Source organism: Protopterus annectens, chromosome 6.part1 (genome assembly GCF_019279795.1).
Source record: "Protopterus annectens isolate FY-2018-M chromosome 6.part1, PAN1.0, whole genome shotgun sequence".
In the NCBI taxonomy this organism is placed as follows: Eukaryota; Metazoa; Chordata; order Ceratodontiformes; family Protopteridae; genus Protopterus; species Protopterus annectens.
In genome coordinates this window covers 401,180,866-401,196,221 of record NC_056738.1, presented here as the reverse complement: position 1 = coordinate 401,196,221, position 15,356 = coordinate 401,180,866, and the positions used below count along the sequence as shown (strand labels likewise).

Sequence of the window (15,356 nt, the reverse complement as noted above, 5' to 3'; positions counted from 1 at the left end):
AGAATCACCTCTTCCACAAAAATACTCTCTTTGTATTGAGAAGCAATTGTTAATGTATTTCCTTCTCTAGCCCTCCCCTTTAAGGGATGGGGTGCAGCCTCCTCCATTATATGCAATTATGTACAATCCTCCTGCCCCAACACTAAAGAGCCACATTCCTCACAACAGGGTGCCTCAGTTACTTCATTTCTTACAGACCTCAATAGTAGTGACAGTTTTTTGAGGTTTACAATGGAGTTCTCTCCTCTATCCATTAATTTTCTGGACACCACGGTGTTCAAGCTGGGTGACACATTTCATTCCAAGGTATATAGGAAGCCATGTTACACTAATTCCTATCTTTCCAATGATAGCATGCATGATTCCATTATATTTCGGAACATCATAAAGGGACAAGCGCTGAGAATTTCTCGGCTATGTTCAAGTGATTTGGATTTTCACTTGGAATTAGAGAAGTTGAAAATTAGTTTTGTCAACAGGGGATACCTGATTGATGAAGTGAATAACATTTGTGAACATGTATCACGCTTGAGAAACACTAGAGGTAAGCCACATTTTTCTGATCGAAGGGTAGTTCCATCAGTTCCACGTACTGTGAGTAGACAATTACCTTTAGTCATACCTTTTGGCAACAATATTGCAGCCATCCAGAGTGTCATTTCCAGGAACTGGGATGTCCTGGTCTTGGACCCCCACACAAGAAACATTGTTGGCAATTGTCCCAGCTATGCTTTTAGTAATTGTAGGAACTTGAAACAAATTCTTTGCTTCCCTAGTTTGACCCATGATAGGACTTTCAATTGTATGCCGCCTGATCTTGGCACCCACAGTTGCGGTTCTTGCAACTACTGTGTATATATTGATAAGTCTAGATTTTTTAGAAATCCCAATGACGGGAGATTGTGGGATATCAGAAACAGATCTGATTGCAACACCAGAGACGTTGTCTACGTTGCCAGCTGTCAGGTCTGTTTCTGTTTTTATGTAGGGAAGACAAATAGATCGTTGAAAGAACGCATACGCGATCACTTGTATGCCTATTCTAGGGGTGAGACATACAGTGCCATCTCAAAACATATGTTAACCCATGGGCCAGAGCATAGGTTTTTGTTCCAAATCTTGCATGTGGTTAGACATAATATGCGGGGCGGGGATTTGACAAATACTACTGAGCAAATTGAGATGAAATGGATATTCCGTTTAGGAGCACACAGGGGTGTAGGATTAAATGAATTTATTTCCCTACAACCTGTATTGAAAGCAAGACCTCTAAGATAGTCTTGCTTTCGTTGTTATGGATTGCGCTTCCATGGATTGTGTTTTTAATATCCTTATATTATTATATATGTTCTATATATATATTTTTGCTTTCACCTTTTATAGCTTGTTGCTGTTTTATACATCTGTTTACAGCTTTATGCATTTTAATGTGTATCTTTTTAATTTAATTATGGTGGAAGTGACATAACAAACAGGAAATGATGTGTAGTATTTATTAAGTTTGGATGTATGTTTTAAAATGTAACGTCTGAAGAAGCGAACAGTTGGTTTCGTGAAAGCGCTAACGTTTGTGCACTATTAAATTCGTTTTTTATTATTGGAAGTATTCATTTTTTGGCGACACACTCACAATTTGAACTTTGTGGTCTACATTTTATGTTTTGTGAGCTGCACTCCATGGTCCTGTGAGTGTTTTGGAATCCATTCCGGTTTCTCCGTTTACTTGGGTTTGGGCTTGTGTTTGATATATATATATATATATATATATATATATATATATATATATATATGCCAGTCCCTCCTTTGTTCAGTAAAATAACTCTAGTTGTCTTGGTGACACATACTTAAGAGGAAGTACATAAACAAAAACTCTAACCCACAATAAATTACAGCACTTGTTCTCAGCAACATGGTCTCAAGCATTGATGGTGACTAGCAGCATGGTACCCAGCATTAATGGCAACCAGCAGCATGGTCTCCAACATTAATGGCAATCAGCAGCATGGTCTTTATCATTAATGGTAACTAGCAACATGGTCTGTAGCATTTATGAGAACTAGCACTAAGATCTCCAACATTAATGGCGAATAGCACCATGGTCTCCAACATTAATGACAACCAGCAGCATGGTCTCCATCATTAATGAGCACTAGCAGCATGGTCTATAGTATTAATAACAATAAGCAGCATGAACTTTGGTATTAATGAGAACCAGCAGCATGATCTCCAGCATTAATGACAATCAGCTGCATGGCCTCCAACATTAAACCAACAGTATGGTATTCGGCATTAATGCAAACCAATAGTATGGCCTCCAGTATTAATTGAAACTAGCAAAATGGCCTCTAGCATTAAACTAGCAAGACAGTCTTCAGCATTAACGACAACCGGCAGCATGGTCTCCAGGTTAATGACAGCCAGCAGGATGGCCTTCAGCATTAATGACAACTAACAACATAATCTCCAGCACTAATGACAACTAACAGCAGCATGGTATACACTGTTAATGACAAACAGCTGCATGGTCTCCAGTGTTAATGACAACCAAAATATGGTCTCCAGCATTAACAGCAAGCAGCAGAATGGTCTCCAGCATTAATGTCATCCAGCAGCATGGTCTCCAGCATTAGTGGTAACCAGCAGCGTGGTCTTCAGCATTAGTGGTAACCAGCAGCATGGTCTCCAGCATTAATGGTAACCAGCAGCATGGTCTCCAGAATTAGTGTAACCAGCAGCGTGGTCTCCAGCATTAGTGGTAACCAGCAGCATGGTCTCCAGCATTAATGGTAACCAGCAGCATGGTCTACAGCATTAGTGTAACCAGCAGTGTGGTCTCCAGCATTAGTGGTAACCAGCAGCATGGTCTCCAGCATTAATGGTAACCAGCAGCATGATCTCTAGCATTAGTGGTAACCAGCAGCATGGTCTCCAGCATTAGTGGTAAGCAGCAACATGGTCTCCAGCATTAATGGTAACCGGTAGTATGGTCTCCAGGATTAGTGGTAACCAGCAGCATGGTCTCCTACTTTAATGAGAACTAGCAGCATGCTCTCTAATATTAATGGCAACTAGCTTTATGGTCCCTAGCATTAATGTCAACCAGTAACATGGTCTTCAGCATTAATGGTAACCAGCAACATGGCCTCCAGCATTAATGGCAACCAGCAGCAGAGTCTCCGGTATTAATGAGAACCAGCAGCATGATTTCCAGCATTAATGACAATCAGCCACATGAACTCCAGCATTAAACCAACAGGATGGTATTCAGCATTAATGCAAACCAATAGTATGGTCTCCAGTATTAATGGAAACCAACAACATGGCTTCTAGCGTTAAACTAGTAAGACAGTCTTCAGCATTAATGACAACCAGCAGCATGGTCTCCAGTATTAATGACAACTGTGACATTAGTGCTTTTCTGTTCAAAATGATGTGAGTGTTTGCAAAATATTAAATCTGATTAATAGAACCTTATTCTCAAAGGACATTTTTCAAAATACAGACGTTGTCTGCCTGACCATTTCAAGAAGTAGGCATTATTCATTATCATCATAATAAACAATACAGATAGTTCTATAAATGAAGACATTTAATATTGCTGAATCATTACATTTTAGTGTTATTTTTAAAGAAACAATGTTTCTGCTGAATTGGTTTTGTTTACATTTAATAGTATAACAATATATATATATATATATGAATACAAATGAATCATGAGTGTTATGATTTTATAAAAAGATTAAGCCATTGAAAAAGCAATGATGGCTATGATTTAAAAATACAGTAGCTTCTTTCTATGTACAGCTTTTACAGTTTTTAATAAAAGATGTGCAAGTTTGATGGACAAAGAGGTGCCTGAAAATATACTAAGCACATGTTTTAGTATTAGTAATTGTCATTCAATATATTAAGGGAAATCCATGTGGATGGAGTTTGAAAAGCACAAGTCATTTCTTCCATGGGGCCAGTCAACTGTATATTGTTTGTCTTTACCCATTTCACCAAATCTTTAAGTTTAGAATCACAGATAAACGGGTTCTGCTTTACATCTAAATATTTCAATGAAAACAGTGATTCAAACATTGATGGAGATAGAGTCAGAATACTGTTGTAGCTTAGTTTAAGTGCTTTTAAGGACTTTAGTCCATGTAACAACTCATTTGATAAGGAACTGACATAGTTCTTTGAAACATCTAGAACTTGGAGGGATACCAGTCCATTGAAAAGGTTTTGTGGAAACTCTGTGAGGAAATTATTTTTCAGATCCAAGGCTACTAGCTTTCCTAACTTATGGAAAACATTCAAGCAAGTGTTTGCTTTCCAAACTGCAGTTAAATAATTATGAGACAAATCTAAAATTCTCAGCTGATTATTGACTAGCATACTGCCAGCATTATCTCCACAATAAGAAATATAGTTATAACTCAGATTTAAGTACTGCAGGTGTGGAAGCTTCATCATATTGTCAAACTCCCCCAAGTTCTGAAGATTATTGTAGGATAAGTCAAGCAATTCTGCATTCATGGAGAACTCAAGAACACCGTGTGTGCTCTTTATTCGGTTTTGGCTAAGGAAGACATGTTTGAGTCCCGCTAGGTTTACAGGAGGTATGCATGACAGTGCATTGTTTTGGAGGTCCAAAGTTTGAAGTGACTTCATTCCATTTAATGCACCATACTGGATTACTCCAATATGATTAGAGCTCAAATCAAGGTACTGAAGTGAGGAGGTGTTTAGAGTCTCAAAACTTTCTGTGTAGATTTCCCCAAGAAGATTAAAGGAGAGATTTAAGATACGAAGCTTTTCAAGATCGCTGAATGCATTTTTGTGAATCTTGGTAATTTTGTTGAATGCCAGGGTTAGGCTAACCATGTCAGGGAGTCCAGAAAACACATAAGGGTTCAACTCAGAAATAAAGCTCTTGGAAATATCAAAAGAGAGAATGAGACTTTCTCTGAGCCATGAAAATGTTTCAGCAGTCACCTCTCCAATGTTCTTAAATCCAAAGGAACTACCAATTGCTCCACTGTATTTCATTTGGAGACTTACTAGTTTGGTTCTTGCTATACTTTTGAAGAACTGTTCAGCACCCACTACAGTCCAGGGGTTAGACGAAATATCCAGGGTGCCTATAGAGATGTTGTTAAAAGGGTTTAGGCAGGCTGACTGGTTCTGTGAGAGATTTTCATAAGACAACATGTTAGAGGACAGGTCAAAGGATAAGTGCATGCCTTGAAGGTGTTGTAAATCATCACCACAGACCATTTTTATCTTGTTCGATTTCAGATCTAGAAACTGAAGCAACCTCATGCTTTCAAAACTTGATCCTGGTCTCAGTCTTGTGATTTTGTTACCTGAAAGAACCAGCTTCTGCAGGGAAATAAGACCATTTAAGTATTCTCCCTCCAATATGGAGTTAGTAAGGCCATTATAATCCAGATAGAGTTCTTTCAGATTCTGTAGGCCCGTGAAGGCATCACTGTGAAGAATGAGATGTTGGTTTCCACCCAGATCCAAGAAAGTAAGATTTCTGATATTATAAAAGGCTTTCTTCCCCACATAAAAATATGTCCCTAATTGCTTACCAAGCAAAAGACTGTTGAGTGTTCCTATATTAGGGAATGATGTCTCTGTTATGTTGTTAATATAGTTAAACGACAACATTAGGACCTTTGTGGATTCCAGTTCAGTGGGGATATGTGACAGTTTGCGGCTTAAGCAATTTGTAATAACTGATGAGTTGTAGACTAGTTTTTCACAAGGAAAGTTCTTCAGTGGCATAGCTTGGGTGTTCCAGATAAGTAATACAACCAGATAAAGGAAAGTCAACATTTTACCTGCAAAATAAAGTATTATATGATTTATTCACTTTTAATGTGCATAGCAGTCAATGTTAAAAATAATGATATTAAACAAAATAACATTTCTGTTTCTCTTTATTCTTTAAAACATGCATGTTTAATATGCCAGATTTTGAAAATGTTCTAGCTCTGTCTTACTGTTTCTGTCTTTTTTATTTCTTTACTCAATAAATAAAATCACTACCCTCTTGCAGATTTATAAAACAGAAAATGGTCATCTAAGAAGAAGATGCATATGAAAGAAGCATAGATAATCATGTGATTCAATACAAATTTAAATGCCTTCACTACTCTCTCTGAGTGATGGGTTCACTTGTATTCATTAGTTTAGTGACACTATAAACAGACACTTACAAGCCTTTTATAAAATTGTCTTTGCAATAGATCAGACTGCTCAGTCATAATAATATAAACTCTTTGTTAAAGACAAGAAGTAATGATGTCTTTTTTTTCCCTTCTGTTTATACAGTTGTCTAACTGCTTACATTTCTGGTATCTGAAGTTAACCCCTTCCATTGACATCAGAATCCATCATTAGAGTATACTGCCAGGAGTTTTTTTTTTCCACTTTTTGCTCATGACTGATTTTTCCCCAGGTCTACTACCTACCATAATGTTTGGCTTGCTTTGTTTGCTACACATGTGAAGTTAGCATAACTCTTAGTCAGAGAAGGGTCTCCGCTTCCAAAATATATGACCTTGGCAACCCTTCATTCTGAGCAATGTACTGAGAGAAGAAAGCTGTAGCACTGAATGATTTAGTGTTGCTACACTAACAGGGATTTTCACTATTTATTCATTCATTAACTTGCTTGTTCAATTATTTTGTTAACTGGAGAGGTGGTCTGGTCTCAGGTTGCAGCCATGACCCAAGACAAATGGCAGTTACAGTACATAGCAAATGTATCATATGTGCATTATGTTAGATTACTGGCATACATAATTTAGTCACAGTACATAACAAATGTATCATATGTGCATTATGTTAGATTACTGGCATACATCATTTAGTTATAGTTCATAACAAATGTTTCATATAATGCATTATGTTAGACTACTGGCATACATAGTTTAGTTACAGTACATACATGTCTCATACATGCATTATGTTAGACTAATGGCATACATAATTTAGTTACAGTACAGTTCATTCTCTGAAGACTGTGGAGGTTGAGAGCGAGAGACAGAGTTATGGCTATTCTGAGAAAGTGGTTTATGGCTACTCTGAGATAGTGGTTTGTTGGCTATCACACAGAAACACCCTGCTTTCTTTAGTTCCTCCAGAGCATAGATGTGCAGTGACACTGCCATGGCAGGCGTGCATTAGGAATGTAAACATCTGCTGCACCACTACTGTCTCAGAGAGCCAACATGACTCTGTTCCTCTGCCCTTCTCCAAAAGAACCATGACTTCAATCAAAAAATTCAGTGGTATCTTCCCTAGATGGCCTTTTAACAACATGCCATACTTTAACTGGCATTGCTGTCCAAGTTCCACTTTCTGTTCTTAATTTTGGTGGTACAGGTGATATAATACAAAGACTTTTGTCAAAATGTTTCTCACTGCAGCTTTTTGCTTCAGTCATCTTTCTTATCCTGCCATGTATGGTAAAATATTATCACATTATTTCTGACCAATGTCTACAACCTATTTTATACCAGTTAATTTCCACTGAATGGCCCATATTTAATGACTCTGAACAAGAACAAAAATGTTTGCCATTATATTAGTAGCATTTCATTGTGGCAATTTCAGCAGCATGATCTTCAGCATTACTAACTGTAATAGCATAATTTTTATAAATTGTCGATTTGATTTTACACTCTACACTTACATAAAGTGTGTGTGTGTGTGTGTGTGTGTGTGTGTGTGTGTGTGTGTGTGTGTGTGTGTGTGTGTGTGTGTGTGTGTGTGTGTGTGTGTTTGTCTTTCAACATGTGGGCATGACTGCATGCAGGTGTCAGTTGTTTGCTACCAATTAAAAAAAGTATAGTTTATTCCTATGTACTGGCTTATTCCTAACTACATACAGTCAGCAATGCATGTATTCCTCTGTACAAACAATTTGCACTTGTCAAACTTTTCATTTTCAGGAATTAAGCCTTTTCACCATTTTGAATTTGACTGTGGATTTTAGAACAAAGCAGACATTTTGTCGTGGAATGTAACATGATGGTGACATTTCTCATTACTCACGTTCTGGCTATCATGCTGTTTTGGTAACTCTCCCCCATGCCCCCCTGAAGATTCTGTACATTAGCTCAGGTGCAAATAAATATTACATCTGGTGGGGGGAGCACTGTCTCATAAGACATGAGATAAAGTGTATACATTACAAATAAAAGAACTACATGTCAGAAGTGTTACCCTACTACATGTTGCTGCTTTCTTTGCCCTGTCACTTCTTTGTTTTCCATCTTCTGCTTTTCAATTAGTGGTCTCATTTAATAAGTATGAAGGCACATCAGGATGGCACACACAGCAGACTGCATGTCAAACTGTTTCATCAGTTATCAGAATGCTGGTGAGGGAGCTGTTGTCATAAAATACCACAGTGATAACTTTCATGTCTTGTTTTCCTTTAAATACAGAAATCATATCTTTCTCATACAAGCAAACCAGTCCTTGGACTGGCCGAATGAGGGAAATCACCTTATACAAATGAAGTGACTTATCTTTGTAACAGACTTGCTCCTTTTTATTCTCCAAACTCCATTTTAATTCTGAGGAATCATAATTACTTTCACACCCTATTCACAGAAACTGCAAAATAACATTCTGCCACTAAGGTAGTCATGGTCTGATATTGTGAATGTTGCTATAACATTAGCAGTTGGATGGCTATAGTCATCAGGTGTATTGATACTATATTTGTTTGACATTTTTGTCCCTTTTTACAAAGTAGGCATTAAAATAGAATTACACAGTGAAAGTAATTACCAAAACAGTGCTGTTAACAGCAGCCAATAGATGCAAGCAATCCATTTCCAGGGGAGGTGTTTTGTTCCCAGACTGCAGCAGCATGTGCTTGTATCATTATAGCACACTGAGACTGTGATACAATTAAGCACATGCCAGTCTCGTTTGAAAATGTAGACATATAATGTGATCTCAAATAAACTAGTTTTCCTATATAAAAAAGAACAAAGCTGCAACCTAATAGTGTACAGGCAGAGTTACTAATACCTCATCTGCAGCCCTGAGTAAAAGGTTCTGTGAGTTCTGGAATCAAAACCCCCAACAACAAACTGGGCAAGCCATGTTGTTGAAATACATATCAGCTGAAACTGTAGGTGATATCTATTTCAAAGTATTTTTTCAGAGGGGAGCCCCCCTACAACTTCCCATATCATCTCTTTACTTATACATTAACTCCACAACCAGAAAACCATAGAGAAACACAACTTCACCTCACAGTAGACCCAATGCATGTAAAACTAATCCAAGAGTTTTGATTTCCGAGAACTGGGATCAGGAAGACAGCATTGCTGAAGTTATATTTTGCTAAATCGTATATCTCCATCCTAAGAGCCTGACAATGACCCAGGTTTCAGCCTAGGCAATGACTATTTGAAATGGCCAGGTAAAAAAGGATTAATTGTCCCACATAAGGCTTTCAAACAAGGAAGTTAGGTTGGTTGTGGGATAACACTGTTATTTAATGGTTATGCTTACTGGGGTATGTGAGAAGGGGGGCTATGAGCTTCTCCAGAATAGAAATGGTGTCTGCAACTGTTCAGACTTTAATCAAGGACATCTGAGAGCACACTGCAAAGTGACATAGCTGTAAGCCTGGGAAGGAACTTAAGCGAATAAATAAATAGTAATAATAATAATTGCTAGATGAGAAGAGAAATATAAAAATATAAAATATGCAAAAAAATAAGAAAAATAATAAGCAAAATAATTTAACAACATAGAATAAAAAATGGTAGCACATTTCAGAAATTACAACCTAGATAAAAAAGTTAAAAGAGGTGGAAATGTGGACATTTACTAAAATTGTGAGATTCAGTGTTTGAGGTGTCTATTTCAAACAGAAGACAGAATTTCAGAATACCTTAATTACATACTTTCCAAAATTAAAATATCCATTGCCTTGCAAAGAATGAGCATGCTTGTGAACAGAGAAACACATCTGCTTACAAATCCTATAAGTGAATTATTCTGGAGTCCATTAAAACTAGGGACAGTGAGACTAAAGACACAGTGGGGAGACTAATTAAAAAATAGATACTGGAAGCTACTATAGTAAAATCTAAGGAAATTTTGCAGAATATATGTGTGTGCGTGTGTGTGTGTGTGTGTGTGTGTGTGTGTGTGTGTGTGTGTGTAAGCATGTGTGTTTTGTCTCGATTTCTGTATACAATGAGATTACTTGCAACTGTACGTCTCAACCTCTTAGCATAAGACTTCTGGACAAAACTAAGAATAATTGTATGGGGGGGGCAAAAGCTCAAATCAAGGACAGATTTAATTTTTTTTATAATCTTAGAAAGTTATTGCATTGTCATGCATTTTTATGAAGGATATGAACTCAAACTCAAATGGCTGCCTTTATTTAGTGACTTCAGTCAAATGTGCTAAAAACACAAATTTTATGAAGAGCAGGCCAAAAATATGAGGAAAAAATCTAGACATTCTGTGAAATTCTGAATAGTTTAGAGGTATGCTTACAACTTGCACCTGGAAGGTAGGAATATCCACTCTTTAATTTGCAGGAAAAATATATAATATTCTTATACCGGTATATAAAATATGACCCAAACAGAAATATTTTGACTGACAAATAAGAAGCTCAGAGCATAAAGTACTGTACTCTCACTCTTGCTGTGTACAACACTTTAATTCCTGTATTAAAAGAAAACGGAACAACTGACATTTCCTAGAGATACTAAGGAGATGGAATTGCAGCACCTGTTATTGAGGAAACCAGGACGCAAGAATTTCACTCAAGCTAAAGAGAAAGAAACATAAAAACATAGACTCTTAACAGTAGGTGAAGACTACTTTCCAATTTTACCAAATTGCACTACATAATATGGTACCTCACATCCTTTTAAACATGCCCAGGCAATGTGTATAAATTTGATTCTTCATAATAACCCTTATAAAAATACAGCTGAAGAAAACAATTTTCTGCTTTTTTTCACTATGAATGAACCTGCTTTATGTTTAGTAAAGACCAAGGAAAATTTTCGGATGTGCTCTCCCTGTGTTCACGTCAATGGGTTAGTGTGCATAAGAGAAACTTCTACCTAAAATGAAAAAGTAGAATCATTCTTTTTACTTCAGCTGTAACGTAATATGTGTTATGATACAGGAGGGAAAAGAAATGCATTTTTTTCTTTCTATGGGTATGCTTGAGCAATAGTTCATGTAAGATGCAAACATTTGCAAGAAATCTTGAGGATGACTTGAACGAATGGTTTACTCTTCTGCGACTAACAAAAAATTGTCTTATAATACTCCCACGCAGTCCCAATTTCTCTTTACATTTTTGTTCCTATAACTTCCCAATTAAGGTTGCTCCATGTATCATTTATCTTCTTTCTGAAAAATACCTATGTTGTTTTCAAAGTGTGCTGTCTCCTTCTCCTGCATCTTTTTCGAAAGGGATGATCTCTTGTATGATAGTGATTCTTTTGAGGTATTTTAAAATGTATAACATGCCCCTATGCTCCTACTTTCCCCTTAAGGTCATACATTAAAGTTATTTTAGTTTGTCTTTATATGATTTATAGTACAATATTGTCCTATATTGGCTGCCTTTTCATGAACTCACTTGCCTTCTTTATATCCTCACATAGATGACCTCTCCATAAATGAACATAGTAGCATGGATAGGGTTTTGCTACATGTCAATATGGAAGAATACTTCATGTTTTCTCCTACTATTGCTTCCTTTTGTACCTGACAGTAGTGCACTAGATCTCCAAACTGTTTTTCACAAAGCTTACTTACCTGTAGATCTCCTGATACAATCACACACTTGCCTAATTCAAATTCGGTCATTCTTACATTTTCTTTCCAGTTGGGTATATTTCTCAAAGTTTTCAACTGCCCTATTTTGCATATATTTGCATGCGTCTGACTATTCCTCTAACACAGCTAAATCAATTAGACATTAAAAATGGAGATTATGAATTTAAGACTCATATTGGAGGAATGGGACCGAAAAGCAGATGCTGAGGAGATGAAACCCAACAAGTAGCCTAGGTATCGAGGGGTGAAGACTCTAAAAGTAAATACTGGGTAGGGAGGAGAATAAGAATTATGGAGTTGAGGTGCAGAAATCAAGAATCAGATGCTGAGGAGATTATATTCAATACCAGTAAGGAGGGAAGTCAAAAAACAGATACAGGGAAGGTAGGCTGGACATAGTAATTAAGAGTGGTCAGAGGTATTCATGACTCAGAAATAAGATATAGGAAAGGTAAAGCCCAACAATCAAACAATCACTGAGGAAATCATTATTTAACAGTCGTACTGGGTAGGCAGGACTTCTAAATTAAACACCAATCAGAAATCTGACATCAAGAAAGTACAACTCAACAAATGGACAAAGGGAAAGAATGCAAATTCAAGAACAGGATATTGGGAGGCAGTGAGACAAGAACTGCAGAATCTTCACAGTGTAAGCATATACTTGATTTTTCTATTTAATACCCAGACTAGCTAGTGTACTGCTCTGTTTTCATGTAACCTTGAAATGTTATGTGCATACTGTTTCTTAGATAGCCATATACCTTTGTTTGCCCAAAGCTATGTGCTAGCATCCAATTTTTATAAAGGATTCTCCTTAGAAAAGTGAAAGGGATTGAAAAGCTGCCCAGGAAAAAACTTTTCAGTTCTTCATATGTGTGTGAACAAACTGTTGTTTCCCACACTGGTGCACTTTCTTCAGCATGTAGCTGCTATGATGCACATTCCTCAGAAATGCATGAAATTAACATAATCATTACTATTCACAGGGTTACATATGACTGATTAAGCTAATTCAGAGCTAATTATTGTAATCACAAAACTAACGCAACCTTGTTAGCAAAGTGAGCAGTATAAATAGTTCTCAGTTCTACAGCAAATAGTAAGCAATCCACATGTGATAACAGTCTCATAACTCCATGGAATGTACCACTGTATAGGGCAAACTGCCTGTGTTGAAGTAAACCCCCCCACACAGTGATATGTGATAAAAGAACAGAGTGCCTAAGCCTAAATTCTACAGTCCAGGACATAATCCCTTTTACCTTTCCACTGAGGATGATTACAGAATAAAGACACCAAGAGTTAACTTCCAGCCAAGTTGCACTTTACATGTAGCAAAGTGTATGAATATTGTTTTTAAACAGACAGTTAATAGTTTCCAATAATTTATAGGCAACCAGTTCAACCAATGCCATTGTCTCTTGGACTGTTGTAGCTTACTGTATAAAAATCTGAGGTTTTGTTCAGTCAGAATGACACTGATAAAGAGAAAGTGTTGAACGTGGGGAAAACTGAAACCCAGCCTTCTTCTTCTCTGAAGAGAAGGCTGGGTTTCATAACAGCTGCATAACATTCTCTTGAAAAAATAAAGTATATTGATTCATCAGTCTGAGCTTTGACTAGGTCTACATCTACAACTTTATTTTTACTAGTTGCTGTTCTTTTCATCTTTTACAGTGGGTAAAACTGATTTACATCTGAACTTCCCTCTAATATAACTACACCTTCTTAGCAAGTTAGTTCTGATGAACATGTATCACAATTCCCACCATTTTGCAATCCTTTGTCTACCTATCCTGCTTGGCCTACTGCATGGTGATAAAGCCTCCTTCTGTCACAAGGGACCCATGTAACAGTCCTCTCTCTAAGGGGATGGTGGAATAGTACTCAGTGACAGGATAAGTAAGTTACATGACTTCTATAGCTCACATCTAGAATTCTTCCACATGAGACAAGTGGATGTAAAATGCAGTTGCTGCAGTTCAAGTATAGCATGCTGCTAAGTCCATTGCACCTTGAATGGGTGAGTATGTTCAGAATTATATGGATATACATTCCTGTAGGGAAGTCTTACTAAATATTATCTGTTCTTACACCTTGTTTAATATCTGACCATTTGGTATAAGAAAAGAGGAAGGCATGAAGTGCTAGGTTTAATGCTGATAATATCACACAGTGTTAATCTCTGTTCACACAAGTACTTGTTTATAATGTCCGGTAAGGCTATTGTTGCAGTAGTATATGCCCCACAGATATATATCCTACCATTATGTATAACCTTACACTTCCACAGCCATGGCCAAGCATGCTCCTGTACATAATGGAAATGCACTAAACCTGACCGTTGTGTGGGATGCATTTAAAGTTACTGCCAACAGGAGTAAAATATGAAAATCTTGTGAAGACAGCAGTCCATATACTGATTTCTGCAACCCACAATTCTCTATATTCTGATACTCTGTATATAGCAGTAAGATAATTGCTAAACTAAGTTTAAGAATGTTTGCACTGTAGTGGATAGAAAACTAAACAATGATAATGTAAACTATAGGTATGAATCCCAACACAGCCATTTTCTGCTCAATTTAAATTAGTTACATGAGCTTCTCTTTTTCAGCAGTTAAACCCAGCAGAACAAATGGATATAAAGCATGCCCCACATCTAAACAATTGACTCCACTTCAGTTGTGTTAGTCTAAGTAAATACTATCCAAAAGTAAAAAAAAAAACAAATTGAATGAAATGTGAAGGAGCACTTACTGTGCTTGTAGGTTAAAGACTACGGAGTTTCCTCACTGCAGCAAATGACTTTAGGTTTTGTTGTCTTTTTCCTTCCTTCTTACTCCTCTTTGCAGTATTTGCCTTTGAATGAAGGTGGCCGTTGCAATCATATTTAACTTGCAACTCTCTCGCTTAGGAAATACAGTGTTAGACGTCACTTCTTCTTTGGACAAAGGAGTGTGGCAACAGCTGTGAGCTGTTAAACCGGGGGAAACTTTAGGTGAATTCCCTTTGGAAACTCTTGTTTTCATAGTGCTTACCCTGTCATTGTTTCATCATTATCATAATCATATTCTTCTCAGAGGATAGAAAACAACAATGCAGTACATATATTATACATACATACTCACACATACACACACACACACATATATATATATATATATATATATATATATATATATATATATATATATATATCTACATAGAGAGAGAGAGCACATATGTTGCATACATATATAAAATATATGTGTATGTGTGAATACACACACACACACACACACACACACACACACACACACACACACACACACACACACACACACACACACACACACACACACACACATATATAAAACATATGTACTATAAATGGTTTACTATCAAAACCTGGAAAGTGCATCGGTTGACCATTCAAATGATCGACCCAAATTCCTGAATATGTAACAGCGAAAGTCCGGAGAGGTCGAAACTGAGTACATCAACACCAGTAATTCAATATATTT

At 36.9% G+C, this 15,356-nt stretch overlaps 1 protein-coding gene across 1 annotated transcript; it reads right to left on the bottom strand.

Annotated features, from left to right (window-relative positions):
* Positions 1-377: 377 nt before the first annotated feature.
* On the bottom strand, positions 378-14,726 carry LOC122805591 (toll-like receptor 5). Its single transcript, XM_044075816.1, has 2 exons — positions 14,611-14,726; positions 378-5,837 (listed from the first exon to the last, which is right to left on the bottom strand). Exon 2 carries the CDS (start codon positions 5,830-5,832, stop codon positions 3,886-3,888), a length of 1,947 nt encoding a protein of 648 aa, XP_043931751.1. The 5' UTR covers positions 5,833-5,837; positions 14,611-14,726; the 3' UTR covers positions 378-3,885.
* Between the last annotated feature and the right edge of the window lie 630 nt (positions 14,727-15,356).

What these genes read in the sequence shown, in the direction of transcription:
- LOC122805591 (XM_044075816.1), bottom strand. Translation starts at nt 5,832, where the DNA reads ATGTTGACTTTCCTTTATCTGGTTGTATTACTTATCTGGAACACCCAA.